At 44.5% G+C, this 26,309-nt stretch overlaps 1 protein-coding gene and 1 non-coding gene across 2 annotated transcripts in view; both read right to left on the bottom strand.

The window, feature by feature from the left end:
- Window positions 1-4,599: 4,599 nt before the first annotated feature.
- ARHGAP31 (Rho GTPase activating protein 31) overlaps window positions 4,600-26,309 on the bottom strand; it is a 122,278-nt gene continuing 100,568 nt past the window's right edge. The window contains exons 9-12 of the mRNA XM_055568279.1: window positions 24,866-24,928; window positions 21,768-22,343; window positions 15,173-15,453; window positions 4,600-12,775 (exon numbers count right to left, since the gene is read on the bottom strand). Of these exons, the coding sequence (XP_055424254.1) occupies window positions 10,346-12,775; window positions 15,173-15,453; window positions 21,768-22,343; window positions 24,866-24,928 (3,350 nt within the window). The 3' untranslated portion in view covers window positions 4,600-10,345. The remainder of the gene's footprint in view (window positions 12,776-15,172; window positions 15,454-21,767; window positions 22,344-24,865; window positions 24,929-26,309) is intronic.
- Window positions 25,308-25,379, bottom strand: TRNAC-GCA (transfer RNA cysteine (anticodon GCA)). Its single transcript has one exon. It is a non-coding gene; the product is annotated as a tRNA-Cys (tRNA).

Raw genomic sequence — 26,309 nt, 5'->3', positions numbered from 1 at the left:
TGACAGTACTCATTATCTTCTGTTTTGTTTTGTTTTTTTGACTGGCAGATAGTATTGGAGTGCATGGGGCAAGAGTGGGTTTAAGTCCTGGTGGGGTTCTCTTTGTTGCCTACTGGGAAGAAGCATTTCTGAGGTAGGAAATTAGCATTCTGTCTGCCCTATGACATTTAAATATACTTTTGTGAAAGCTCTTATCCTAAAACAGGATATTACGCTCATTTTCCCTGTTCTTCCACTTCTTTTGCTTGAAAAGATTTTCCTTTTCTTGTTAGCTGTTTTGAAATAATACTTTTAAGGACAGGATAGAGTGCCCAAACTTATGAAGAAGCTGGGTGTGATCAGTGGGAGAAGTTGAGCACAGATCCCCTGGCCTGGGGTCTGGCAGGTTGAAGACACCCATTGGATACCCAATGTCCAATGAAGACATTCCTCCAACTGGAGGAATGGATGCAGTCTAGCAGCAACCCCCCTACCATGGCCTATTTGGAGTTATGAGTAGAAGGGAAATATGAGAAGTTACCTCTTTATCCTCGAGTAGTTTGATCTGTGTGTGTTCTTAATTTCATACTCCAGAACCTTTATGTCTGTATTAACCCCTTTCAGTCAATTTTCTTGAAAGGGGATATACTTAGTCAGTTGATACTAGTCAACTAAATTTCTGAGCCTTGTCCTGAGAACCTGAAATACATTTTCATGTGTTTTCTATGTTCATTTTTACCTTCTTACACTGTGAAGCTTTTGGTGAAACACAATATGGCTTATGAAGTAAAAACAAACAAATAATCATATAATTCCTAATATTGGCCCTGAAAACAGTTCCCAACAGATTTCACCAAAGACAGCTGAAATACAATATGGCTTATGAAGTACAAACAAACAAATCATATAATTCCTATACTGGCTCTGAAAGAGTTCCCAACAGGTTTCAGCAAAGACAGCACTGTGAGGAATAGGTGTGTATGTAGCTACCCAAAGTGACTGCTGTGTGTGACCATTGTTTCCTTAAGTTTCGATGGATATACTTTTTTTTTTAAGTTACATTATTTGGAATTCGTTCTGAGTGTATTCAGTCATTCAACAGATATGTGTTGACCACCAGGCACTATTTTAGGCACTGGGGATATAGCAGTGAATAAGAAAAGTAAAGGCCCTACCTCATAGAGCTTACAGTATGCAGAATGGGAGGTGTGAAATATGCTGTAAATAAACATATATAATGTCTCTTGCTAGTAGTGATAAGTGTGGTAAAGAGAAGATAAGTCAAAATAAGGAAATAGTGCTAGGAGTGGCACCAGTGGAAGACATCCTCAAGGAGACAATCCCTCAGGTAGGAGCAATTTTGTGTGCTATGTGCTAAGTTGCTTCAGTTGTGTCCAACTCTTTGTGACCCCATGGACTGTAGCCCACCAGACGACTGTCCATGGGATTCTCCAAGCAAGAATACTGGGGTGAGTTGCCATGCTCTCCTCCAGGGGATCTTCGCGACCCAGGGGTTGAACCGACGTCTCTTAAGTCTCCTGCATTGGCAAGTGGATTGTTTACACTAGTGCCACCTGGGAGGCCCGAGCAATATTGGTGCACTGGGAAAACAACCACCAGTGTGTTGGTTGTTTTTTTGTAAAGTGGTTCAGCCTACATATGGTGGTTCTTGGAGTTGGGGAAGGTGGCAAAGCTGCCATTTCAGTGTACTTTGCTTAGACTCTTGATGATATGCTTCTTTTTTTAATTTTTAAAATTTTATTATTTTATTTCTGGCCACACTGCACGACATGTGGGATCTTAATTCCCAACCAGGGATTGAACTCATGCCCCCTGCATTGGAAGATGGAGTCTTAATCGCTGGACTGCTGGGGGAGTCCAAAGATATGCTTCTTTTGACTCACATTTTGATGAGATTACTTGACAGCTAAGAGTAGAATGGGTGGCTGAGGCACAAAGATGTTTCATCACAATGACCCCAAATTGGTTCTATCACTGTAAAGTAGCCCAGGTAACTGGTTAGAGATTAATAGGCTGGTCTTGAAAGCTGACAGGATTCCTTCTTCCAGTTTGACTTGTCTTGGCCATGTTCTAAAGAAGTAGCACAGAAGAACTAGATGCCAGCCTGGCCAAACAAATGAGCGAATATAATAAATAAATTTTGACTAACGGAATTGCACGTTACCCCCCTTCTTCCAGATACAACAGCATCAGAGATAAAACCCTTCAGTTTTGTCGACCTATTTTGGCTGACATTTGTAGGTGTCACAGTCAGGTAGAGGAGAATTACTAGTTACTTGTGTATGCTGTTTCTTAGGGATCATGTGAAAGGACACCATTTTTATTTAGTGATGGTGGAGATGCATGCCCATTAAATAGCTTTTTAAAAATTGTTAAATATTGGTAGATGGTGTGTGAAAAAAATGGTATAGGTCAGTTAAGTGAACTTGGGATACTGCAAAAGGGAAGATGCTTGACCAGTTGTCTGGATGGCTTAAGGTGAGTAAATGTGTCTGAGTTAAGGAGGGTGGGTAACATGCATTAGCATGATAGAAACTCCTCAATATGTTTCCTAAGCTGCTTTCCCTTCCCTCCCTATCAATTACCTCTACACAATCCCTCTCATTTCTATTTATTGAGCAATTACTGTGTGCTAAATGCTGCTGAGTACCAGAGATGCTGATGTTCAGAGTGCATTAACTAGAAGGCAGAGAAGTCAGTCAATTCTAACACAAAGGTGCTTAGTCAAGGAAGTACATGCAAGAGAGTGCAGAAGTGATCAACTTTGCTGGGGAACTGTAGTGTCGGGATGCTACACTGCATCAGTCACACACGTGATGCCTTTTGAAGGAGCTCTAGTTTACTACAGAGATGGAGGGAGGGCTCATGCAATGTGAACAGTATATACAAAAACTCCGATTTTAAGGAAGAGTTCATTAATGCTAAAGAGCTAGGCAAGGAATAGATTGCAGAGGAACTTGAATTCCACATTAAGTGGTTCAGATTTTTATTATCTTGTAGGTCACAGATTGTCAAAGGAGTAATTCTTGGGCTGCATCAGATCTACTAAGGATCTTGAGGGTGAATCCCAGTAATAAACACTTTTCACAAGCACTTACGATAATTCTTAAGTGGATAGAAGGACATCTAATGAGAGATTTTAAGCTGAGGACTTAGGATGACCCAAAGAGTTATCAGGTCAAGGGTTATGGAAGTGTAATTTCTGGACCAGCAGCATAAGGATCACCTACCTGGGAACTTGTTAGAAATGGAAATTATCAAGCCCTACCCCTGAACTGAGTCCGAAACTCTGGATGAATACAACAGTCTGTTTGAACACACCCTCCAGGGGATTTTGATGAGAACCACTGTCTTAGATAACTTTGGCAGCTGTACACAGGCTAGGCTTGGAGAATGGGGGGATGTGAGACTTAAAGCAGGGAGATCAGTTAGCCAGCCATTTTGAAAGTCCATGTAAGAGAAAACAGGAAAAGTGAGGGTGGGGTGTCACCACTACTGGGTGATAGAAAAAGCTATGGACATGAATAATGTAGGGAAAGTATGTGGACTGAAAAGAGGACGGAATTCTGATGAATAACAACATTCAAGGGAAGAGGAAGCTTTCAAGTGAATCAAAGGGAATGGAAGTCCAAGAGAGATGAATCAAGAGGTTCCAGAGTCATGATTACAGTATCGAATATGAGGTAAGGCAAGACTTGACTTGGCTTTGGTGTGATACCACCGGTAGCTTTAGCAAGAGAAATTTAATGGAGCACGAGGGTGGAGTGCTCCCTCTCAGAAGTAGGTACACAAAGGAATAAAGAGACAAGCATTGTGTGAGGTGGAGGAAACAAGCATAAACAGGAAAGTCACTCAGTCATGTCTGACTCTGTGACCCTACAATAGAGTCCATGGAATTTTCCAGGCCAGAATACCAGAGTGGGTAGCCTTTCCCTTCTCCAGGGGATCTTCCCAACCCAGGGATCAAACCCAGGTCTCCCACATTGTGGGCGGATTCTTTATCAGCCGAGCCACAAGGGAAGCCCAAGAATACTGGAGTGGGTGGCCTATCCTTTCTCCAGCGGATCTTCCCAACCCAGGAATCGAACCGGGGTCTCCTGCATTGCAGGTGGATTCTTTTTACCAGCTGAGCTATCAGGGAAGCCTGTATAAACTTGTTTAGGTTTTGGAAAGAGTGGTCCATCTGGAATACTGTGTGAGTTTTGAGAATGAGGCCACCGCTGAGGTGATAAACCATAAATTTACAATGGCTTTCATCATGGTTTTATGATTTTCTCTAGTTGAACTCAATAGACACAGTAAAAGAGTAGAGAAGTTGGGTGGTAAGAGTCCTGCCTCTGGTTTGGAGGTTTGCCATGCAGGTATAGCTGAAGGATGAGTGGCCAAGGAAGTTCTGAGAATAACTGAGATGATGTAATGATGTATTTGGGGTCTGGAAAGGCAAAGGATGAAGTCTGGTGGGGGTTATGGCCATTCGATAGAGGAAGGCTGGGGGAGATGTCTGCGATCTTGAGCAAGTAGAAGAAGCAAAGATAGAAGTTCTGAGAAAGGAATATGGGGGTTTAAAATCACAGACTTCTGTGTTATGAAACAGCCTGATGTGTAACTGTGGAAGCAACAGTTGAGGCAAAAGCTGTAAGCAGTTGTGGCAAATTTTCCTCAGGAACATTGAAGTCATCCAGGATGATGATGGGACATGAGGTAGAAAGGAAATGGAGCCTGGTACCAAAGACTGGAAATCTGGGACATGGATTATATCAGGGCCACAAAGAATGGAAAAATTAAAATAGCTGGATGCCATAAATTCTAGTAGTGAGACTTTTGTATGAGATGGGAAGAAATGGTGCAGAAGCAGGAGTGGAAAACTGGATAAATTTTCTGGGCTTTTCCTAGTCTGTATCATGTGGGAGAAATGGGCAGAGAAAGAATTGTCCTCAGGTGAATGTCAAGGTTTTATTGAAGTCAAAGAAGTGGAGGCAACATTCAGTGAAGAGACTGCAAGGAGGGGAGGACCCTGAGGAACTGGAGGAAAGATTAGGAGTGAGGGGAACTGTTGTTGCCAGACTGGAGATGGGGAAGGGTGGTGGGCTCGCTCAGGAGGGAAACAGAGGAGTGTGGGGATCTGGGAGTGCATAAGAAAAAAAGGCATTTATAACAGTAATGAAGGAAGAGGAGCAGGCCTGACTTGTGTAAAGTTCTAAATAGGATATTCCCAAAATGCTTGAATTTTAATCCTCTTGGTAACTACTTTTCACTGCAAATATCACCAAGTTGGGAGCCTAGGCAGTATCATATTTTTTAAGACCTGACATTTAAACTCATTGAGTGCCTTTCCCCCACTCCCTGCAACCCCCTTCTGAGGTAATACATGCCAGGACAGCAAACTTTTGCTTTTTTTCTTTCAGAGCACCATTAACAAAAATCACTGAAACAAACAGTCCTCCCTAACTCAAGCAATAGAAAAACTTGAATGTGAGTTCACGTTTCTGTAGGTAGATCCACATAACTCCTTAAGCGGTGGAGTTCTGAGAATAACTTTTTTTTCTTCTCATTTTTCATTATAACATCCAGTGATTTATACCGGGTATCTTGGGTGACATGTATGACTGCAACAGTAAGACAGTGAAGTTGTAAATATTTGGCAATTATTAAAATGCAAGATAACAAAAGCAAGAAAATTTTACTGAAGCAAATCATCAGGATTTTTGCCTCGAGGAGACCAAACCTTGAAGTAATTAAAAAAATCAAAGAAAACAAACTACAACAATGAGCCAGAAGGCATATAATTCACTTTTCCTATTATTGATGTAGATGACTCATGTCTTCTAGTTCATAGTGCCATCATGAGCATTATATATCATTTATTAGAGTACACTTTAAAGCATAACAATCTTTTAATTACACTTAAATGTCTCTATGGATAGGTTTAATATTTATGCTTCTTTAATCAATAGAAAAACATTTTGATTATATCTTTGGAAACATTTATCAAGCTCAACAAACAGCTGAAATCGTGTGGCTTTCCGATAGACTCCTTTGAGAAAGTGCTTTACCTTACAGAATTATAAGCCAGGAAGTACTATGGCATTAAGTTAATGCAAAGCATTGTGATTCATCCAGTAAAACACAGGACTCTGCATTTCATGGGCTTCTTATATTTAACCACACCCTCCATCCTCCTAGAAGTGATCCCTGTATTGCTCATAAACCTCAGTGCTCCTAGATTTCCTGTGTGTCAGTCAAATCAGTGGTGGCCCCCAGTTTACACCATCTGGACTGACCCTGATCTTAAGCCATCATGCTTCCACCATCTCCCATTTCTCTCCATGCTTGGAAAGGTACTCCCTCCTTCTCTACCTTTATTAGGAAGGTGTTGACAAAGGAGGACACAGTCTTTGTCATTCCACATTTTGAACTCATCTTCCTGCTGGAGACGTCTAAGATCACACTCCTGGCAACACTTAACCCCAAGATTCACATTGTCATCAGATAGGACATGTTAGAACATGACTCTAATCAGTCCCTGGGGGGAAATGGACCTTCCCTGAACCTCTCCCATTACAACCCCAGACAAATGAATCCTGTTTCCCAACAGCTTTTCAGGCAGAACAGGCCTGTGTAGACAAATGACTGCTCCACCCAACTTGAGGCAAATGTTATTACCATGTGTTAAACATTAGACATGAAAGTAACAATATATCTTGGACCTATGACTTCATCACCAATAGGAGTTAACCCATTTTGTGATGAATGGAAGTGTCTAAAACCCCCTCTCAAGGAGTATGGAACCCTGATGTTACCTGGTTCATTTGCAAAGATCCAAGAGGATTTCACAGCCAAACTAATTCAGTTCAGTTCAGTCGCTCAGTTGTGTCCGACAATTAAGACCATGCAAAACCTCAGATTTATTCTTAGTCACCACTCTAATTGTGTCAATTGATCAAAGCAAAATTCTCAAAACCTGAATGTCTTCCTAGTACCTTCTGGGTTTGTAATTGTGTTTAATTTGATTAAAGTCAGTGGGTAACTTGCACACTATTAGCAATCATATTAGAAGATGCTAAGTTGCTACTTGTTTCCCCCTTCTGCTTTCATTTGGTAACTTGATGGGTCTAAATCTTGCTACTAGTTGCTTATAGGCCATTTCATTTGCTACCATCCTTCTCCCCCTTTTCATTAGATTCTTCAAGAATTTCAGAGTTCTTAAGTGCCCAAATATTACTAAGATCTTGCCAAATATTGTCTGTTGATGATGTTTACATTTTTAATCTCCCCAGAATACGGAATTTTGAATTTTAAGCCTTAGATTAGGCTAACAGTGTCTTAATGGGGTTTTGGGTCAGGCCTCTTCATGTTCCATTTGAAGCAGAGAGTAAAAGCCACATTCCTTCTACCTGGTACATTTTGGCAAAAAAAGTGGGGGGAAAAGGTTGGCTTGCAAGGGCCATTTTGCCAAAATATAGGTTATCATCCTCTTAAGCAGCCATTAACACTGAAAGAAACATTAGAATATGCATGTTTTTCACTTTAAATTCAAGTTTTAAATCAGCCACCCCCATGGTGAGGACCAATAGTTGAATTTGAGCTACCCCCATATTGAGGACCAATAGCCCTTTGAGAATGTTTCTGTAGCCCTATCTAGGGCAGCGTGTAGATCCTCCTATAAACAGCAGCACCTCTTCTCTTCCTTCGCCTGGATAGAAGCAGGCAGTCTAATTTCCATCCAGCCATTCTCAGAGGGGTTCATTTTTCAGTCCCAAGTGGATATCCAAATAGGTAATCTCAGATTTGGGGGGAACAATTTCAAGTGTATGAATGTAATGAGTTTTCCCTGTAATGCAATGGAATGTCATCAGTGCCAGGCTTTCCCCAGGAAGCTTATGAAGATGGAGAGGTCCACACTTTAGCAGCAGGACATTGGCCAAGAAGGTGAGTCAGCTTCCAAGGCCTTCTGGATTGATTGGGCAGGAAAGCTCAAAGTAGGGAATATCTTCAGTTGTTATTTCATGATGACATCCACACATAAAACCCCTGAAGATGCTACAAATGAAAGATGTCAGAATCTAAGCAACATGGCAGTCATTTAATAAATCTACATGGGTGCCTCAAGTTGAACTCACTTGTTAATGGTGACTTCTCAGTCTATCCCCAGATTAAAATATATCCTCTAAGTGTTACAAAGAAAAAATTTAAAATCATCATAAACTAGTTACTTGGCTCAGAGTTCTGATGGTGAAGAAAAGTGCAGTTCCCTCCTCTCACCTGCTAACTGGAACATGATCTTTATCAAAATGTAGATACCACAGTGTACTGAGGTTGGCATAACGCCCACGGGCCACATTTGATAAGGCAGAAATGTCCTTTTCAAATCTGAATGTGGCCCTTCTCATCTGACACCACTATACTCCCTCACCTTGCTTGCCTAGGGGGAAAATACTATGCTTGAAGGACTTTTCTTATGGGTTTACATCTCACTGGCTGTTGGTCTGATATTTTACTCACCCAATGAGAATGCAAAACACACAGGCCTAAGGCCTATTAACTGTTCCCCTTGCTCACTCAGGGTCCTCTGAGAGCAGAGTGCATGGGCTGGCCTGCCAGTTATCTCTGCCATAGATACTGATTTAAAAGGCATAGGACAAGGCTTCAAAACTCAGTAAGGCTTATCAGGAAGAAGAGAAAGAGCAACATGTAACTTGCAGGGCATCAGCTTCCAATTTCTCACTAGAGGAGGTAACTTCAGTTCAGCCCCTAAGCCAGCCCAGTACCAGCCTCGGTTGTGAGGTCAGCCCAGAGGTACTCTAGCTCTTAAGAGAAATATGTGCAGTGACTGAGCTTCTGGACAGAGTTCAGCCAGCCTTGAACCTGAGAAGAGGTGCACAGGGCTAAAAATAGGTCCTATACTTTCTTTGTTTCTCAAACAAGATAGTTGTCCTCGAAGGTCTGAAAGTGTTGAGACCTTGATGGGTTTTGCCTTGAGCAGGGCTCCTGTGAAGACGCCCTTTTTGGAAAAAGCACCAAAAATCTGTCAGCAGGTTATGTTAATCCTCCTTTCTCTTTACAGTTGGAAAGAACCACTTGACGTTCTAAATAACGAAAATAAGATCAGATTGGTTTATTGCTTCTGCTTGCGTACACACAGGAGAAGAGCAAGTCTGAGCACCTGGGGTGGGTGGTGGGTGAGGAGGACTATGGAAAGGGGAGGAGTGCCTCAAAGCTGCTGTTCAGCAACGGAGGGACAATGAAGAAGGAAGGCATCAAGAAGCGCAGCTCTGATCAAGCGGGAATGATGGCCGCCCTGCATGGGTCCTTCTCTCTCCTCCTAGGATTCCCCCCTTATCTTCTCCTATACTCAGATCCCAGCTGAGGAAAGAGAGTGAAGCTGAGCTAGAGGTGTTTTTTTTTATAAATGTCCCACTGATTTAAGCACTGCACGTTTAGAGTGTAGTTCTGCCTATGTGTGAGGCTTTTCTCTATGATGACATCCTGTTCATGAACTCAGACACTGGAAGGAGAGCATATCACTTCACTATCACACCTAAATGAAGATTCAGCACATTTCACTGAGGTAGCCCTCAGCTCAGCTCCCATCCTCCCCAACTACTGAACTTATAAATCAGAGGCAGGACAGTTGAGTCCCAAATTAATAAAAGCCAGACCCAGAAAGTCTTCTTGAATTGCACCAGTCTCAGAGTCTGCTCTGGAGAATACATTCTGATTTTCTATGCTGGTGTATGGAGCCATCTGGGACAGGTCTGCAGGGATTCAGGGAAAGCATGGGTAAATTCACCCACTTGGATATCGAAGTGTACGTTAGTTTGCATTTCCAAACCTGTTTCTACTCTGGATAGTACACTTTTACAAAGCTTATCAGAAAACTGGTCTAAAAGAACACATGCTTTAAAGAGCATTAAAAAGCATGAAGTAAATAGGAGGCCTTCAAACCTCAATAGCAACATTTGTCAACATAGGCAAAGGGTTTCTCTTTCAAAAGATATTCTCACATCCACCTCTTAACAGCACTAGATAATGGCAACGGGGGAGTGATGCAATGTGTTTAAGCCCCACATGTCACTGGAGGCCAGCATTTCATCCTTTTCCCTTACCTGAACTTTCCCTGCCTGCTCAAGTAGGCTTATTTAAATGTCATCTCTTGTCCTTCCCCTGACCTCTCTTCTGGCAAATGGCCTAATTAATAAATGGTCAAAAGGCTAAAGAAAGAGAAGAAGAGGCCAAAATAAGCCCAAACTTGGATAACCTCTGCCTGGAATATAGGCAAGGAGCCTTTGTAATAACTTCCAGATGAATCATGACATTTTCTCAGGTACCAGCAGGCGAACTGATGTCATTCTATTTGCCTTCCACTTCTTCCATCCAGAATCACTGATCTCCGCTGGGGCTGGTAAAAACAGCTTGTTGAGGTCTCTAGTCTCTGGCCATTCTTAGGGATGGTCATTTTATTCCTAAGTGTAACCCCTTCTGGTGTGACCCATGTGTTTTCTGCCAACTCCCCGCAAAGCAGGCCAGGGGAAATTGTCTGGGTGGGACTTCTGATAGGGGACAGCAGGACCTTGGAATCTGTCCCTGTAGATGAGGGGGGCGGGTGGTCCATAATGGGGAAAGGAGGACTGAATAAGATTAGGCTCTGAGGTCTTCCTGGTCTAGACCTATGGAAAGGCTTAGAACCCCCTGATGAGCGCTCTATCTTTGAAGAAAGAAGGTTGTCCCCAGATGGCTCTGTCTCTGATGTGCGCTTTCTACACTGTACTACTGCATCCTGAGCGGTCAGCAGGTTGGCCAAACCTGGTTCTGGAGAAACGGTGGGTCCCTCACACACGTGAGATGCAGTGGTATCCACTGGCAAGGACTCAATGGCTCCTGTATCTTGCTTTGGCTTTTCTTCCCTTGGGCTTTCCAAGGAGGAGAGAGAATCATCTCTGGTAAGTTTCTGAGAGGTCCCACCAGTGGAGCCAGCTTCCTCTTGGCTCCTCTCCAGGGGCTGAGCCCCACTCTCCTCTGAGCTCTGAGAGGGCAGGGGCTGTGGGATCTGAGTGTACTGAATCTTGGGTGGGATGACTGGGACTGCCCTGGCCTGGCACATTTTGACCATGAAAGAGGTTCTCACAGCTGACACACTCACAGGAGCTGAGTTACGGCGGCCCGTCAGGGCATGGGCAACCATGTCCAGGTCCTGAGAGTCCTGGGAGTAAACCCTCCAGGGGTCTACTTTACCATGAGATGAGGTCAGCCATGTGACCTTTGGGTCTCCTGGCTCAGAGAGGTGCACTTCAGGTGACCCAAATGAGGCTGCATTCTCAAACCGGAAGAGGTCAATGATGGGAATGGTGGAGTCCAAGTTGAGAGACGAAGGCCTGTTTTTCCCCTTCGGGGCCCCACCCTCACTACTCTTATGCTGGAACTTAGGGGGATGCTCTCCAGGTGAGGTGTGGTCCTGCACACCAGGTGAGTTCTCCTTGCTGCTGTCTGGCTCAGGATCACCGCCAGGCTCAACTCGAGGGTTGTGTGACCCCACGTGTGGCCCCAGTTCCTTTCCTTCTGCTAGACCGACAGGGCTGGATTCTGCTGATGTGGGCTGTGAACTACCTGGTGCCTTCTGCTTAGGAGGAACCTCTGTCCCTTTCAGGCCAGAGAGCTCTTGAAAGGACCTCTTGGCTTTCTCATCCCACCCAGTAATCTCACTCCTGGGTGCCAAGGGCTGCAGGGGGTTGGAATTCCTTTCTGCTTCAAGATCAGCACAGCTGCTGGAGGAGGAACCCTTGAGAGTCCACTGGCTCTTAACCATGGTTTTGCCATCTAGAGAATGGCTCTGGCGAAGGCTGGGCCTGTGAGAAAGCCTCTTTTCTAGTCGGTGGCCCTGGGGGCCCTGCATCTGGGTCTCTTGTGCATCTTTAAGGGTGGGTGAGTGCAGGGGACTTGTCACCCACTGGGGCTCCTCCCAGGGCTCCACCATCTCCAGGCCATGCTGGGCAATGTCTGTCACAGTGTCGTCTTCATCACAGTCTGAGGGTTCCTGTACTGAGTGGGCTGTGTCCTCCTCTCCTTGTGGGGAAATCTCGGCCTCCCTGGTTGGGCTAGGAAAACTAGAGCCTTTGCTCTCAGGAGCAGGATTCTTTGAATTTTGCTTTTCACTTTCTTCTGAAGAGGCCTTGTCTCCCTGACAAAGGCTGGGGATCCCAGGGCTGCCTTTGGCCTTCATTCGGTCTGCATATGGATTGGTTCTCAAATTCCCAGATGAGTCTTCTCTCTCAGGGCCACTCTTCAATAGCTGGACTCGAGGTTCCTCCTCTAAAGGTGTTGGAGGGGGAGCAGCAGGTGGGAGCAGAGGAGACAGATTCCCTGGGGCTCCTACTTCCATCCTTGTTTGTTGAGAAGACTTCTCCAATGGAACTATTTCCAGAGGAGTCAGGCTGGCAGGGTCTGGGCGCTGGCCCTTTTCGGGCTCTGGCTCAGATCTAGGGAGGATGCTGGCTGTCTCCAGCTTTTCTCTATTGGCTGCTGTGGAAGTGCCCAGTGTGCTCTGATTGGTTGGATTCTTAGTCCACTCTTCCAGAGGGGCGGGGACTGGAGCTGGGGTGGAGCTCCCAGGGGGCTCCGGGGAAGCAAAAGGCCCTGGACTAGATTCAAGAATAGGCTGAGTTGGGCTGATCTTTAGAGCAGGTGGTGCCAAGGAGGAGAGTTCCTCCTCAGATTCAATAATTTTCAGCTCCTGTTGAATCTCAGACCAGATCAGGGCGTTGACCAGATCATCTTCATCCTGAAAAACATCAAGAAACTGATTACTTGAGAACCAAAGACACGGGGCGCAGTTTCCCAGGGAGAGAAGGGTCTGCACTACCAGCTGCACTGCCCCAGCACACGAAGGACACGGCACTAATGGTGGCTGAGGATGTTTATTAATGCTTACGGTGCACCACAACACACATTAAACGTGTTTTCTTACTTGTCCCAAGACCCCTAAAAGATAAATGCTACTGTAATTACTCCCATTTTGGAGATGAGGCAACCTATGTTCAAACAGATTACACATTTTGCCAAAGTCACACAGCAGCAGATCAGGATTGGAATCTAGGTTAGTCTACACCTGAACACAAGCACTTAACCCCTGTTCCTTGTTGCCTTGTAAAACCAACCCAATCCCTGATCTCATATAACTTCAGATTGATCCAGTGGCTCATAAAAATGAGCTTCTCCCAGTGGAATGAAATGTTAACTCTTGCCCTGACACCTGCTTTCCAAATAAATACAGCTATCCCTTCTTACTAATGAAATACATATTTCACAATGGAAAAAAGATATGATACATATTAAAAGAAAAAAGAATGAAAAATAGCAAAACGGGACTTCCCTGGTAGTACAGTGGTTAAGAATCCACCTGCCAATGCAGGGGACATGGGTTCAGTTCCTGGTATGGGAAGATTCCACGGGCATGCCATGGGCAACTAACACCTGTGTGCAACAGCTACTGAGCCCAAGTGCTGCAACTACCAAGGCCCCTATGCCTAGAGCCTGTGCGCCACGAAAAGAGATGCCACCACAGTGAGAAGCTATAGTGAAGAGTAGCCCCCACTCACAACGGTTAGGGAAAGCCCAGGTGCCGCAACAAAAAATAAATAATAATAAAATAGTGGTTCTTTTTTAAACTATAAAATTCTGAGCAAATCAGAAGAGTTTCCATTGCCCTTAGGTTAAGCTCCAAATCCCTTCCAAGCAACCCTGCATGACGTGACCCACGCTTTGCTCTGAGCCTCACTTTCTCTAGTCCATGTTCCCATTCTCCAGCCTTGTTCTTGTTCCTGGAATGTTCTGTGCTCTTTCCCATTTCAGATTCATGGCACATCTTACTCTTTCTGCCTGGGAGTCTCTCCCTCCCTATTCTGCTCCCTACCCCTTTCTCCTAGGTTAAGTTCTGAATAGAAATATCTGTTTTTCAGAGATGCCTTCTCTGACCCCCATGAGCCCCCTCCTCCCTCTGACTAGGTTGGGCCCTCCTGTGACATGCTCCCACAGAAACCATACTTCCATAGCATCCTAGAAAAGACTTGGTTCGTGATCTTTCTATTAAGCTGTCATCTCCAAGAAGACAGAGATGGTGATCATCTTGTACACTGTAGTGATCCCAGTGCTCAGCAGTGTGTCTCACACAATATAGGTATTTAATACATGTTTTTAAATGAATGAATGAATTGCTGCTTTTACTTGTTCTCATGAATCCAGCCTGGTTCTCCTACCATAAACTTCATCTGCTTCTCAAAGCAATGCAATTCATACTTTATCCCTCCCAGAGTTCAATCCCCAAAATAATCTTTGCATCTTTCTCTTTCTATAAATACAAACATACTTTACAGGAACCCTTAATCAGCCCTCCGGAGGCCACTGTGGTGGCCCTGCACTGCCCTAACTTTAGCCCATAAGCCTTTTACACCGTCCCAGAGACCGAGTTCCTGAAAGCTACTTAAAAGGCAAAGTTCTTTTCTCCTCTGGCATACTCCTCCAAGTCACACTCAGGTCACCAGAGCTATTTCCCAAAGGCAAGACTCCTCTCTTGGTGTCCCTGGAAAACCTCCTCAAGCTTCAGCTCAAGCAATGATATCCCTTCCCCCAGAACCTTGGAAAATCCCACCTCTGAAAGGTGGAAAAGGTTCAGTATGCTCTGGCATCATGTTTAAAGTTCTCCAGAGCCATAGGAGGAAGGAATAGATCCTGAAAATATTACAGAAGATTTTTACAAACAAGCACAGATAACGTCTATCCAGAATGTCTGGAAGAAGAGAGCTGGCCCCCATGAGTGGTCATCATGTTTGGGACCAGGACATGACAAACAGGTTTTGTCCTGCTTTCTGGATTGAATGTCATCACATTCCCAGCAAATTACTGATTTATGGTGACTTCAGGTCAGAAATGTTTAGAGCTGAGTTTGTCCTAGGGAATTTGAGCTGAATGGTTACTTATTATCACTACAGGACCCCTGAAAAGTTCACTGCAGGAAAAAAAAATCCCAGACCTGATTAGAATGCTGTGCCCTAAAGTCTCTTTGGCAGAAACTGGTTCTTCAAACAAATAAACAAACAGCAACAAAAAACTTTAAACTGTACCAAAAGCCCTTGAAAAATGAAGACCCTACTGACTGGACCAGGCAGTGAGTCTACGTTACCATCTCATGGAGAAACACTGCTTCGGCTCTGGCCCCGGGGTTCTCCTGCAGAGCACTAGCCGCCACCTGGCTGGTCTCTCCACTCTCCTCCACCACCTTCTCTGCATCCAGCTTCTTCTCTAATTCACTTGAATGCTGAGAATCCAGGGGGCTTTCTGAGGTTTTCTTCTCCTCCACTGGGGTGCCTGGCTCCAGGGGAAGGCCTTTGCTGCATTCCAGTGTTCTCACCGTGTCTGGTCCTGGCTTGGTATTCTCGAGAGCTGCCTTCTTAGGTACAGATGCTGCAATGAGGATAAGAGTTATCAGCTGAAGGAGACTCCATGTCAAGAGGGGCCGTTCCCAACACAGTCATAGTCCTGGACTAGCTCTGCTTCACAAGGATGGAGGGGATTCTCCCAGCTCACTACTCCCTCACATTCTTTACCCTTTCCTCCTATCAATGATCTGTTCTCAGATCCCAGAGTCTCAGAATGCTGGAAGTGGGAGGAACCTCGAAGATCATCTGGTCCAGTTGTTTTCAACTGGGAACCATTGAGTCCTCCCCTCTCCAGGGGGCATTTGGCAATGTCTGGAGACACTGCTGGTTGTTGCAACCAGGTGGGGGAAGTGGCTACTGACATCTAGTGGGCGGAAGCCAGGAACACTTCTAAATATCCTACAAAGCATAAGACAAACCCCCACAGTTACCCAGTCCAAAATGTCAGTAGTGTTAAGGTTGAGAAACCTGGTACTAATCCAGTCTTTTGCTTGCTGTCTAAGGTCACAGAAATCTGTTATCTACACCAAGCTACAAAGATTATGATTATGACTGCAGCTTCCTATGTGAGTCTTCTCAGGGACTACCTGCACATTCACTTGGATATATATTTACATCTAAAGTGATTCAGCTCTGATCTTAAACAGCAGAGAGAGAGAGTAGAGGCAGCAAATCTCATGTTTGGCCCCTAATGCCTTTCATGAAGAAGGTCCTATTTCACCATATAAGGCTGTTTCCACAGTGTAGGATAAAGTCTCCATACCTTGCACAGTGCTGGTTATATAGAAGATCCTCAGTGATATTATTTGCATTGGAATTAAAGAAGCCTGAGTTCAAATGTTAGTTTCTCAATGAATCTTGTAATCTTGGTACATGGCATAATACTATATAATAACATATTACAGGGCTGTTGTGAAGATAAAGCAGATTAGGGAGGCAAAACGCCTAGTATAGAGTCTGACATAGAGTACTAGCTCAGGAAAGTTTATTGATTAAGAACAAATTCTTTTCATTGCCACTAGTTATGCTGGTGACTTAACTCAAGGCTTCTGACCACATGATGGCCTTGAAGCTCAGTCAGACCCAGTAACAGCATCCTGATGTCAGAACGAATAACACTTCAGACCTGACAACAGTACTGTCTTCTCCTGCCCATCACTTGGCAGGTTTATTTTTTGAAATTTAATTTAGTTTTTGAATATGTTAAACAACTACAGAGTTGAAAAGTTAAAATTATATGAAACAATGACCTCAGAAAAGTTTAGCTTTCATCCCTGTGTTGCTTCCAGTCTGTTCCACACCCTCACTGTCTCCTATGGATAACTATTTTTATTAGTTTCTGGTTTATTCTGCCATAGTTCATTTCTGCATGGATAAGCAGATACTTGTACCAGCTATTTTTTATTCCCCACCTTTATTACACAAATGTGTAATATGGTCTATATTACACATGTGATCTATATACTGTTCTTGCTTTGCATTTTTTTTTTTTACTTAAGAACCTATCTTGAAGTCTATGCCATGTTAGTATATAACAAAATTGACTGTTCTTTAGGATGTGGGATTCCCTTGTGGCTCAGCTGGTAAAGAATCCACCTGCAAGGCAGGAGACCTGGGTTCGATCCCTGGGTTGGGAAGATCCCCTGGAGAAGTAAAAGACTACCCACTCCAGTATTCAGGCCTAGAGAATTCCATGGACTATATAGATCACGGAGTCACGAAAGAGATGGGCATGACTGAGCAACTTTCACTTTCACTTTCTTTAGGATGTGGCTGAGTTTGAGTTCCCCTCAAAATAGAGCCTTAGTCTAGGGCCTGGCAGCAGGCAGCTTATTTGAAAGGTGGTCCCCGGAAACAGGAGTGAGGAGGTGAGATGGAGGAAATGTCAATAAAGTGGTTACCACAACCAGAGCAACCAGAATGCAGTCCTCTGTGACCCTCTGAAGAGCCATGAGGAAATGTGCCCCAGAGTTATTCCACCAAGGGTGGGCAGCTGGCTCATTAGCCCACTGACTCCCATCGCCTACTGGTTGACAGCTGCCTTAGTTAAACTCCACACTTCTGGGCTTTCCTGAGCAAGGGCTGGGTAAGAGTCTCCCTTCAGAAAAAGCCCTGAGGCAGAAAACCAGAAACAAGGCAGACACTTGAGACAGAATTGTACAAAGAAACTATCCCTCACGGATGCATAAGAGCCTGAGGAAGTGGCGCATGGCTCACAAAGCTCTGAACCCCATGGAATTCAACTATGGGAATGCATCCTAGTTATTCAGTCCATCTCCTAAAGATGACGTTTGAGTTGTGTCCCGTCTTTTGCTATTATAAATAATGCCATGATATGCATACACATTTTGTGCTTGTGCAGCTACTTATTTAGGACAAATTTTTGGAAGTGAAACTTCTGGGTAAAAGGGTAATGCATCAGTGATTTAAAAAAAAATGTTTTTTTCCCCTTCTACTAAGATCTCTTAGTTGGATGTTGGCCAGTGTCTCTTTTTGCAAAGCTCGGGATCTTCCATTTGTTGACCGTAGACTCTTAAAGCGAGGAGTGGAAGAAAGGCCTGCATTACATGTGAGCTTGTTCAGATCACTCTCTGTCCTGCTCAAAGCCCTCCTCACTCTGGCCCGGCCACATGTCCACTCTCCTCCCACTCCCTGGGGTAGACAGTGAGCAGACCCAGTACCCCTGACCGGCCTTATACTTCCCTGCTCTGGTATAATTCCCTGCTCTGGTCCTTCCTGAGACTCAAACCTTCCCCATTTCAAGATATTAACCTAATAACATATCTTTTGGAGCCTCCCCAGACCACGGTCTCCCTCTCCACTTCCTAAAGCATTCACTGTTATTACCTGTGTGTGGCTAAGCCATCAGGTTACCATTTTCTTTCCACTCGTATGTGATGCCCATCCCTGGGTTAAGCTTCTCAGCACAAAGGCAGTACCTATGTCAAGAAACTATCGTGTAAGGAACTAGCAGTCCAGTACCTGCTGTGGCTGGATACTTGTAAGCTGTAAAGGAGTCTCTGTAGCTCAAAAGAGGAGGAGGGGCATTGTCAGATGGCCAGCATGGGATGCTTTATATATGAAGTGGGTGACCATGGAGATAAGAGACTTCTAATGTCCCCTAGTATCCTTTCTCTTCCTAATTTTGAAATAGAACCATCTCAGCCACTCAAGTTTAGCTAGGTACCTGACCATCCAGTCAGCCACGCTTCTCAGCCTCCTTTGAAGGTCAGCATGGCCATGAGAGTTTTGGCAGATGGGATGGAAGTAGAAGTTTGGCCAAAAGTAGAAGAATGGGTTTGAGCAGAGTGACTAAAACTTTGAATCGGGTTACCTGGAAAATTGTCTTAATTCTTTTTCTTTTAACTATTGCTATTGCACAGAAGAAATAAAAAATAATATATTAAGGAAGGTGGAGTTCTTCATTTGGAATAATTATGAAGGTGATTAGAACTGATGTTAACCTAACCCCACCAGAGACAAAGGTAAGCCCCCACCTACCCCGCAATGTCCCTGAAACTTCTGGCATCTCCCTCTGGCCACTGGTCCTAGAGTCACACGGCTGCCTCCTATGAGGTCCCTCATTCTGCCCTGGCTGTCTCTAGTCACAGTCAGGGAAGTAGGCTGGCGCCTCCATCAGTGTCTGTCCAAGACCAATTTGATACAGACTGGGTATTCTGATTTAGAGAGATGGAAGGAGAGAGGGTAAAAAATTGGGTCCTGGGGACCCTCTCTTTTAAGAAGGACAACCAGTCACATAAAAGCCTTTAGAAACACTTTTTCCCTCAAAGGTTTCACTTCCTCTTCTAGCCCTCACTCTGTTCCACCCCACACCAGCCCATAGAGCATTCTCCAGACAGGGTGTCACTTAACACCCCTGAGTTTTTACCCCTCTTATGCCCCATCCTGAAGGGAAGGGGGAGGAGAATGTTTACTGAGCGTCCTCTGAGGGCCACACTCTAAGCAGGCATTTCATGAACAATCTCCTGTGCAAAACTCAACCCAGCCCTTGAGACAGGAGCCATCTCCGCTCTGCAGAAGAGAAACAGACTCAGAGATACCAACCAGCTCTCATGCTGCCCCAAAGTGGTGAAGCTCAAATCTGGACCCTTCCAGCTGGAGTCCAAAATCTATACACTTCTCATAATGGTCCAGTGCCTCTCGGTCCAGTGCCTCTTTTCCATATCTTCTGCATTAAAAAGTCCTACACATTAATAAAGGCCCAAATGTCACCACTTCTGAGAAGGATTTCTGGAATCCTCCTAAGAGGACTGCTTCATGCTATTGATCTCTTTTCTGAACCCCTCTTTCCTGACACTTTGGGAACTTATGTGCTCCCTCATTCAAAAAGCCCCATGGAGCATATATCTAGACAAAACTACAATCAAAAAAGATACACGCACCCCTACATTCATAGCAGCACTGTTCATAATAGCCAAGATGTGGAGAAACCTAAATGCCCATCAACAGATGAATGGATAAAGGAGATGTGATACATATGTACCATGGAATACTACTCAGCCATAAAAAGAATGAAATAATGCCATTTGCAGCAACACGGATGCAACTAGAGATTATCATCCTAAGTGAAGTAAGTCAGAAAGAGAAAGACAAACACCATCTGATATCACTTGTACGTGGATATTACTTGAATATGGAATCTAAAATAGGACACAAATGGGAACTTCCCTGGCAGGCCAGTGGTTAATACTTCACCTTGCATGGTAGGGGGTGTGGGTTCAATTCCTGGTTGGGGAACTAAGATCCCACATGCCTTGTGGCCAAAAAACCAAAACATAAAACAGAAACAATATTGTAACAATTCAATAAAGAGTTTAAAAATGGTGCATTCAAAAAAAAAAAAAAATCTTTAAAATATGACACAAACGAACCTGTCTGCAAAACAGAAACAGACACATGGGCACAGAGAACAGACTTGTGCCTGCCAAGTGGGAGGGGTTTCGGGAGGATGCGGTTAGCAGATGTAAACTTTTATATATGGAATGGACAAACAAGGGCCCACTGTGTAGCACAGATAACTATATGCAACACCCTATGACAAACTTTAATGGGAAAGAATATTAACAATGTATATGTATGTATAACTGAATCACTTTGCTGTACAGCAAAAATTAACACAACACTATAAATCAACTATACTTCAATGTAAAAAATAAAGTCTCAAAAAAGAAAAAAAAAAAAAAAAGCCCAAGGAGGGTGTTAGGCTACTTCTACCAGTTGACCCTGTGCTGCAGGAGGGCTCAGGGCTTCAGCTTCCCTTACTAGCCTGTGAGCTTGCTGGGGGAAGGGATTGCGTTTTAAGAATCTTTGTAACCCTACAGCCCGTAGCAAACATGAGAGGGAGCATGGCAGAATGCTTGGATTTTCTAAAAGTCTGGATTAAAATCCTGACTTTTATATGCCCTTGCTAGGAGCCCTCAGGCAAGTTAACAAATTCCTCTCTTAGCAAACAGGGATACTAGTAACTATATAATAACCTCAAGGAGTTGTTGTGAGATAACACATGCAGAACCCTTAGGACAATGCCTGACATTATGATAAGTAATCAGAAAAAGTTGCTGCTGCTAATTGAAATAGAAATATTCTTAAACCACAATGAGAATCTGTTGGTTTGTCTCTCAGTCATCCTTTCCTCTGAGGTTCTCACTATTTCCCTTTTGTGTTGCTCACAGTTGGTTGTTGGTTCTCACACCAGAGAGGGCCCAGAGACTCAAGCTCGGCCAATCTTAGAATCCTATTCGTCCAGCCACATTGATTGGCCCAAGGCTGGGCACGTGACCCAAGCAGACCCAATCAGAGTCCTTGCTGTGTTAGATACAAGGAAACTGAGAGGCAGATGCTCCTTCTCATTGCTCAGGCTGCTGGCCATGTTCCCGGCAGACGTGAGGTAGAAATTTGGGCTGGGTGGATGGAGAGATTGTGTCTGGAAGAGCTGAATCCCCAATTCCAGCTCTGCATTCCATTCCGTGAGCTTCCCTCCCCTTCCTTCTCACTATATGAATGAATAAAATAATAACAAGTAACATTTACACAGTACTTGCTATGTACTAGACCCTGTTCTGAAAGCTTTACATGTATTAACTAATATTCACAATTTAATATTCCCATTTTACAGATCAAGAAGCTGAGGCATGGAGTGGTTATGTAAACTTGTTGAAGACTGTACAGCAAAATGGCTGAGCCTGGACTTGTAACCAGGCAGTCTGGCTCCAGAGCCCATGTCCTAACCACTTCTCTACATTGTCTTCCAACAAGACAATGTTTAAGTCTGGTTTTTCCTCTCTTGCAATGGAAAGAGACCCTCTCCTCCTCTTTTACCTGTAGAAGTCTCAGCGCTCAGTGGCTTCTCCTCTTCGGGCCAATCTCCACTCTCTGAGCCCTGGAAAGAAAACTCTTCCAGGCTGGAAAGAGACTGTAGCTCCTTTGGGGGGGTTCGGCATGGGGTGCTGTTGGTGCTGATGACAGCTGATACACGGAGTGGCACAGACACGGCAAAGGGCTTGGAAATGTTCAGGGCCTTGCGCTGGTGACGGGGAGAAGGCTCCATTTGGAAGAGGCTGCTGGTAAACACAGATCTGCTGGGGCTGTCGTTTGAGGTGTAGAACATGCCCAGCATCTTCGGGGCTGTTTGCTCGCTCTCAGGATCTTCGATGGGTCGGAACACCTTCAGCTGCTCGGGCGGGCCCCGGGCCTGAGCCCCCTGCGGCTGGCTTCGGTCTCCGCCCACATCAAAGCCGCCCTCCGCCCCTGCCGGCATCCCCTCCTGGCCCCATTCGCCCTCCTGCTTGCTGAGGTCACAGGAGCTGCCAGTGCTGGTCGAGTGCATTTTCGCTGCTGGGATGAAAAATCCACCAGTGGTGACGGTTCGACTGAAATTTCCTTTGGTTTCTTTCCCTGGTGAAAAAGCAAACAAACCTGGTCAGCAGTCTGAGTACAGGCCTCACTGCAGAGACTTCCAGGAAGGGCCAGCACACAACACTTGAATGAATACTGGCAAGACTGGAAAGGCACAGCATGCTAATAAGGGTATGTTGTTGTTGTTTAGTCACTCAGTCGTGTCGCACTCTTTAGTGACCCATGGACTGCGGCCCACCAGGTTCCTCTGTCAAAGGGATTTCCCAGGCGAGAATACTGCAGTGGGTTGCCATTTCCTTCCGCTGGGGATCTTCCTGACTCAGAGATGGAAGCTCTGTCTCCTGCATTGGCAGGTAGATTCTTTACCACTGAGCCAGCAGGGAAGCTCATCAATAAGGGTATAGCTATCCTAATAAAGACAGGTACATAACATTTGGTTGACAAGAGGAAACATGTGCACAGAATTTTCTTATGATATCTTGATAGAACCTTCTGCTGTTGTGTCACATGTATCATAGTCAAACCTATGGTTTTTCCAGAGGTCACATATGGATGTAAGAGTTGGACCATGAAGAAGACTGAAAGTCGAAGAATAGATGCTTTCAAATTGTGTGCTGGAGAAGACTCTCTTAAGAGTCCCCTGGACTGCAAGGAGACCAAACCAGTCAATTCTAAAGGAAATCAACCCTGAATATTCACCAGAAGGACTGATGCTGATGCTGAAGCTGAAGCTCCAATACTTTGGCCACCTGATGTGAAGAGTCGACTCACTGGAAAAGGACCCTAATGCTAGGAAAAGTGGAGGGCAGGAGAAGGGGACGACAGAGGATGAGAGAGTTGGAGGGCATCACCGATTCAATGGACATGAATTTGAGCAAACTCTGGGACAGGGAAGGATAGTGAAGGACAGGGAAGCCTGGCATGCTGCAGTCCATGGGGTCAAAAAGAGTCTGACATGACTGAGCAACTGAACAACAACACATGTATCTGAGTTAAACTTTGCAGGTAGAGCAGTTTCCAAAAGAAAGATACTGCTGAAATGGCTAATGGAACAGTCATCCACCAAGCATTAAATGTAGATCATGAAAAAATAAAAAGATGATGGGAGATGACAAAATGGTGTTTGCTCAAAATGAAGGTGAAGACAAAAAGGCCAAAATAATAGAGTCTTGTTTCATTTTAAAACTTTAAAACTTATTAAGTTTTCTCTGGCAGATGGACCCAGACAGGGGTTAGATTTCCCAGCAAGGAAAGAGATGCTGTCCTCAGCTAGACCTTTCCGCCTTTTCCCAGGCTTCTTCCTGCTGATTCAGAGGCTCAGAAACTAGAAATGTAAATTAACTAAATGTTAGAAAGCACAGCTGCGAGGAGTGAGCTCCTGACTAACTTAGAAGTGAAGGCAAAGAAAAGTCTGTATGGGAAATAACGAAGCTGAGGGGACAGCAACTGAATTGCCAGAGATCTGGAAAAGAATTCTCACAAAGTGCTACATCTTAGATAACATTGGATTTAAAATTCTTAAAAACACTCTGTAGGAGAAGTGTAATTATCTCCCTGAACACATGAAGAAACCAGACTTGAGAGGTTAGATAACCTCCCCAATGCCCATGGAAGTGGTGACCTAGCTTTTGAAATATTAAATTCTGCAAAACTGGGCAAGAACCACCCCCAAGAGGTTTCAGAACAAAGCAAAGTGATGAATATAAAGGTGAGAAAATGCTAAAAGGATCATGTCCTCTTAAAAAGACCTCACTGAATATTTTACAAGTTTAGAATTATTTTTTTGAAAGTCGTTTCTAAAGATTTTCTGTTTTGTTTCAGGCTGCCTCATTTATCAAAGAGCAAAATATTTTGTATTAAAGGGTCTGGAAAGTTATGGTTTAAGTATGGGGGAGTTTAAACAGCCTGCTGCTAGGGAAGCCCTGGGTCTTGCAAGTTGTAGCAATGCTTGCTAGCTACAAAAATGTTTGTTAGCTTGTTAGTTAACAAAAACAGAAGTGAGGGCGACAGCGTGTCAGTCTCTTAAGGCTGAAGCTGTAAGAACCAACATGATGAGGTGCTACTTTGGTGATGGGTGTCTGGCATGCAGCTGTGTGCACATCTACTCCAGTAAGCGAGGACCAGCTGTGTGCCAGGCTGGTGCCGTCAGTGTTTATTAATGAATGAAGGAATGAATCTCCCAACTCAAAATCCTGAATTGACAAACACAATGAAGCCAATGCCTATGGAAACACCTAAATTCAAAACTCTTCTTTATGCCCCAAGAGGGAGCCACTTCTGCCTTAGTTTTCAGGTGTTGATCTATTATCTGCTTCAGGATGGAATGTAAAGAGGCTGTTGTCTCCAGCTACGGTTGGAGGAAGGCTGGAGAAACAGGCCTCAGGGAGAAGGGGCTACATGGGTGTCTGAAGTTCAGAGTCAGGGAGGAGTCTGGCCTGGGGGATTGCGTGTGAGCAAGACTGGAGATGAGCAGCTTCTGGGGTTGCTGAAGCAAGGCCTGTGTGGGGGCGCCACTCCTCCAGTTGTGATTCCCAGTTCCCAACCCAGCTGGGAGAGCTTACCTTCCACAGGCACTGAGCACAGTGAGTCCATGCTTTTAGCTGGTCGGATGGTAGCCTTTTCCACTAAAGACAAAAGAAAGAACATCCGTGATGAATGCACTTCCGGAGGAAGTGTTTAGAACAATAGGTCAAACTGTAAGTACAACAGAGAAATCTCTTTCCTTTGGAAAACAGTCTCCATGCCACCTTAGATGTTCTCACTTTCTTTAGGGGACTGACCTTATAAAAATAGGGCAATTATAGATCAAAGGTTTATTAACATTTTACAGATAAAGGTAGATTACAATTTTGTCACAAAGCTCTGATGAGCCAATGAGTATGAAGGTGGCTCAGTTGTGTCCGACTCTTTGCGACCCTATGGACTGTAGCCTACCAGGCTCCTCCATGGGATTCTCCAGGCAAGAATACTGGAGTGGGTTGCCATTTCCTTCTCCAGGAGATCTTCCCAACCCAGGGATCGAACCTGGGTCTCCCGCATTGCAGGCAGACGCTTTACCATCTGAGCCACCAGGGAAGCTGAGCCAATGAGGAGTCCTGAACCCAATTTTACTTTACAGAAAAGATTCAAAGATTCATCCATAGGGTAGAACCCATGAGGCTCCAGGTAACGCCTCCTAGGTGATGGGCCAGGCAGCAGGATTCTTGACTGTAGCCACATTGCTCAACAACCAGAAATTTAGTACAACAGGTGAGAGGGCCTAGGGAACTTTCCCCCTGTCTCTCAGGAGTCACCTTTTCCCCGTGGGTCACCCTTCTCCCACAAGCAGCTCTGCTTCTTGAGGTCCACAGTCTGGTTGCTCCCCTAAAGCTCTCACCCACCAACCTCACCCTGGAGCAGATCCCAACCAAACAGACCTTTTTTGAGCACCTGCTATGTGCCTGAAGGACTCTCTGCACCTTTGTAAGGCACTTAAGCAGGTTTTCAGAAGAGTGTGAAAACTTATTAGTCCATGTATAGGCATAAGCATTTTCACAAAATCATCTCTTTTCAGGAAGCCAAACTGGCTGGAAGGTAGTTCCTTCCAGGTCAAACTTGCTAGGATGGGAGAGAGGGTAATTTAGAAGCTGGCCAGGGCTTCTAAAGTAACTCTTTAGAAGCAGCTTTAAGGTAAATCTGGATCAAGACAGATCTGACTTTGAATCCCAATTCTCCCACTGTTGGGCTCAGATAAGCAGCTTACCTTTTTGAACTTTCATTTTTTTGGCATGAAAAGGAAGAAAAGTAGAGCTGTTATGAGGATGAAATGAGTAATGCATATAAAGTAGGTTGTATTAATCTAGAATCAAGCAAATGCTGAAGAAGTCATTATTGTTTATTGTTGTTGTTGCTGATGTTATTCAAGATAAACCAGGGCTCGGCAACAAGGGAGAACCCAGGAGATGGTTCTAAAAGAAGCACTCAGAGTTGCCCTAGCCCGAGTTGGGTCCTAACTCACACTTGTTT

The sequence above is a fragment of the Bubalus kerabau genome, chromosome 2 (assembly GCF_029407905.1).
Source record: "Bubalus kerabau isolate K-KA32 ecotype Philippines breed swamp buffalo chromosome 2, PCC_UOA_SB_1v2, whole genome shotgun sequence".
NCBI classification, from domain to species: Eukaryota; Metazoa; Chordata; class Mammalia; order Artiodactyla; family Bovidae; genus Bubalus; species Bubalus kerabau.
The sequence above is the reverse complement of the archived record's forward strand: the minus strand, read 5'-3'. Positions and strand labels throughout refer to the sequence as shown.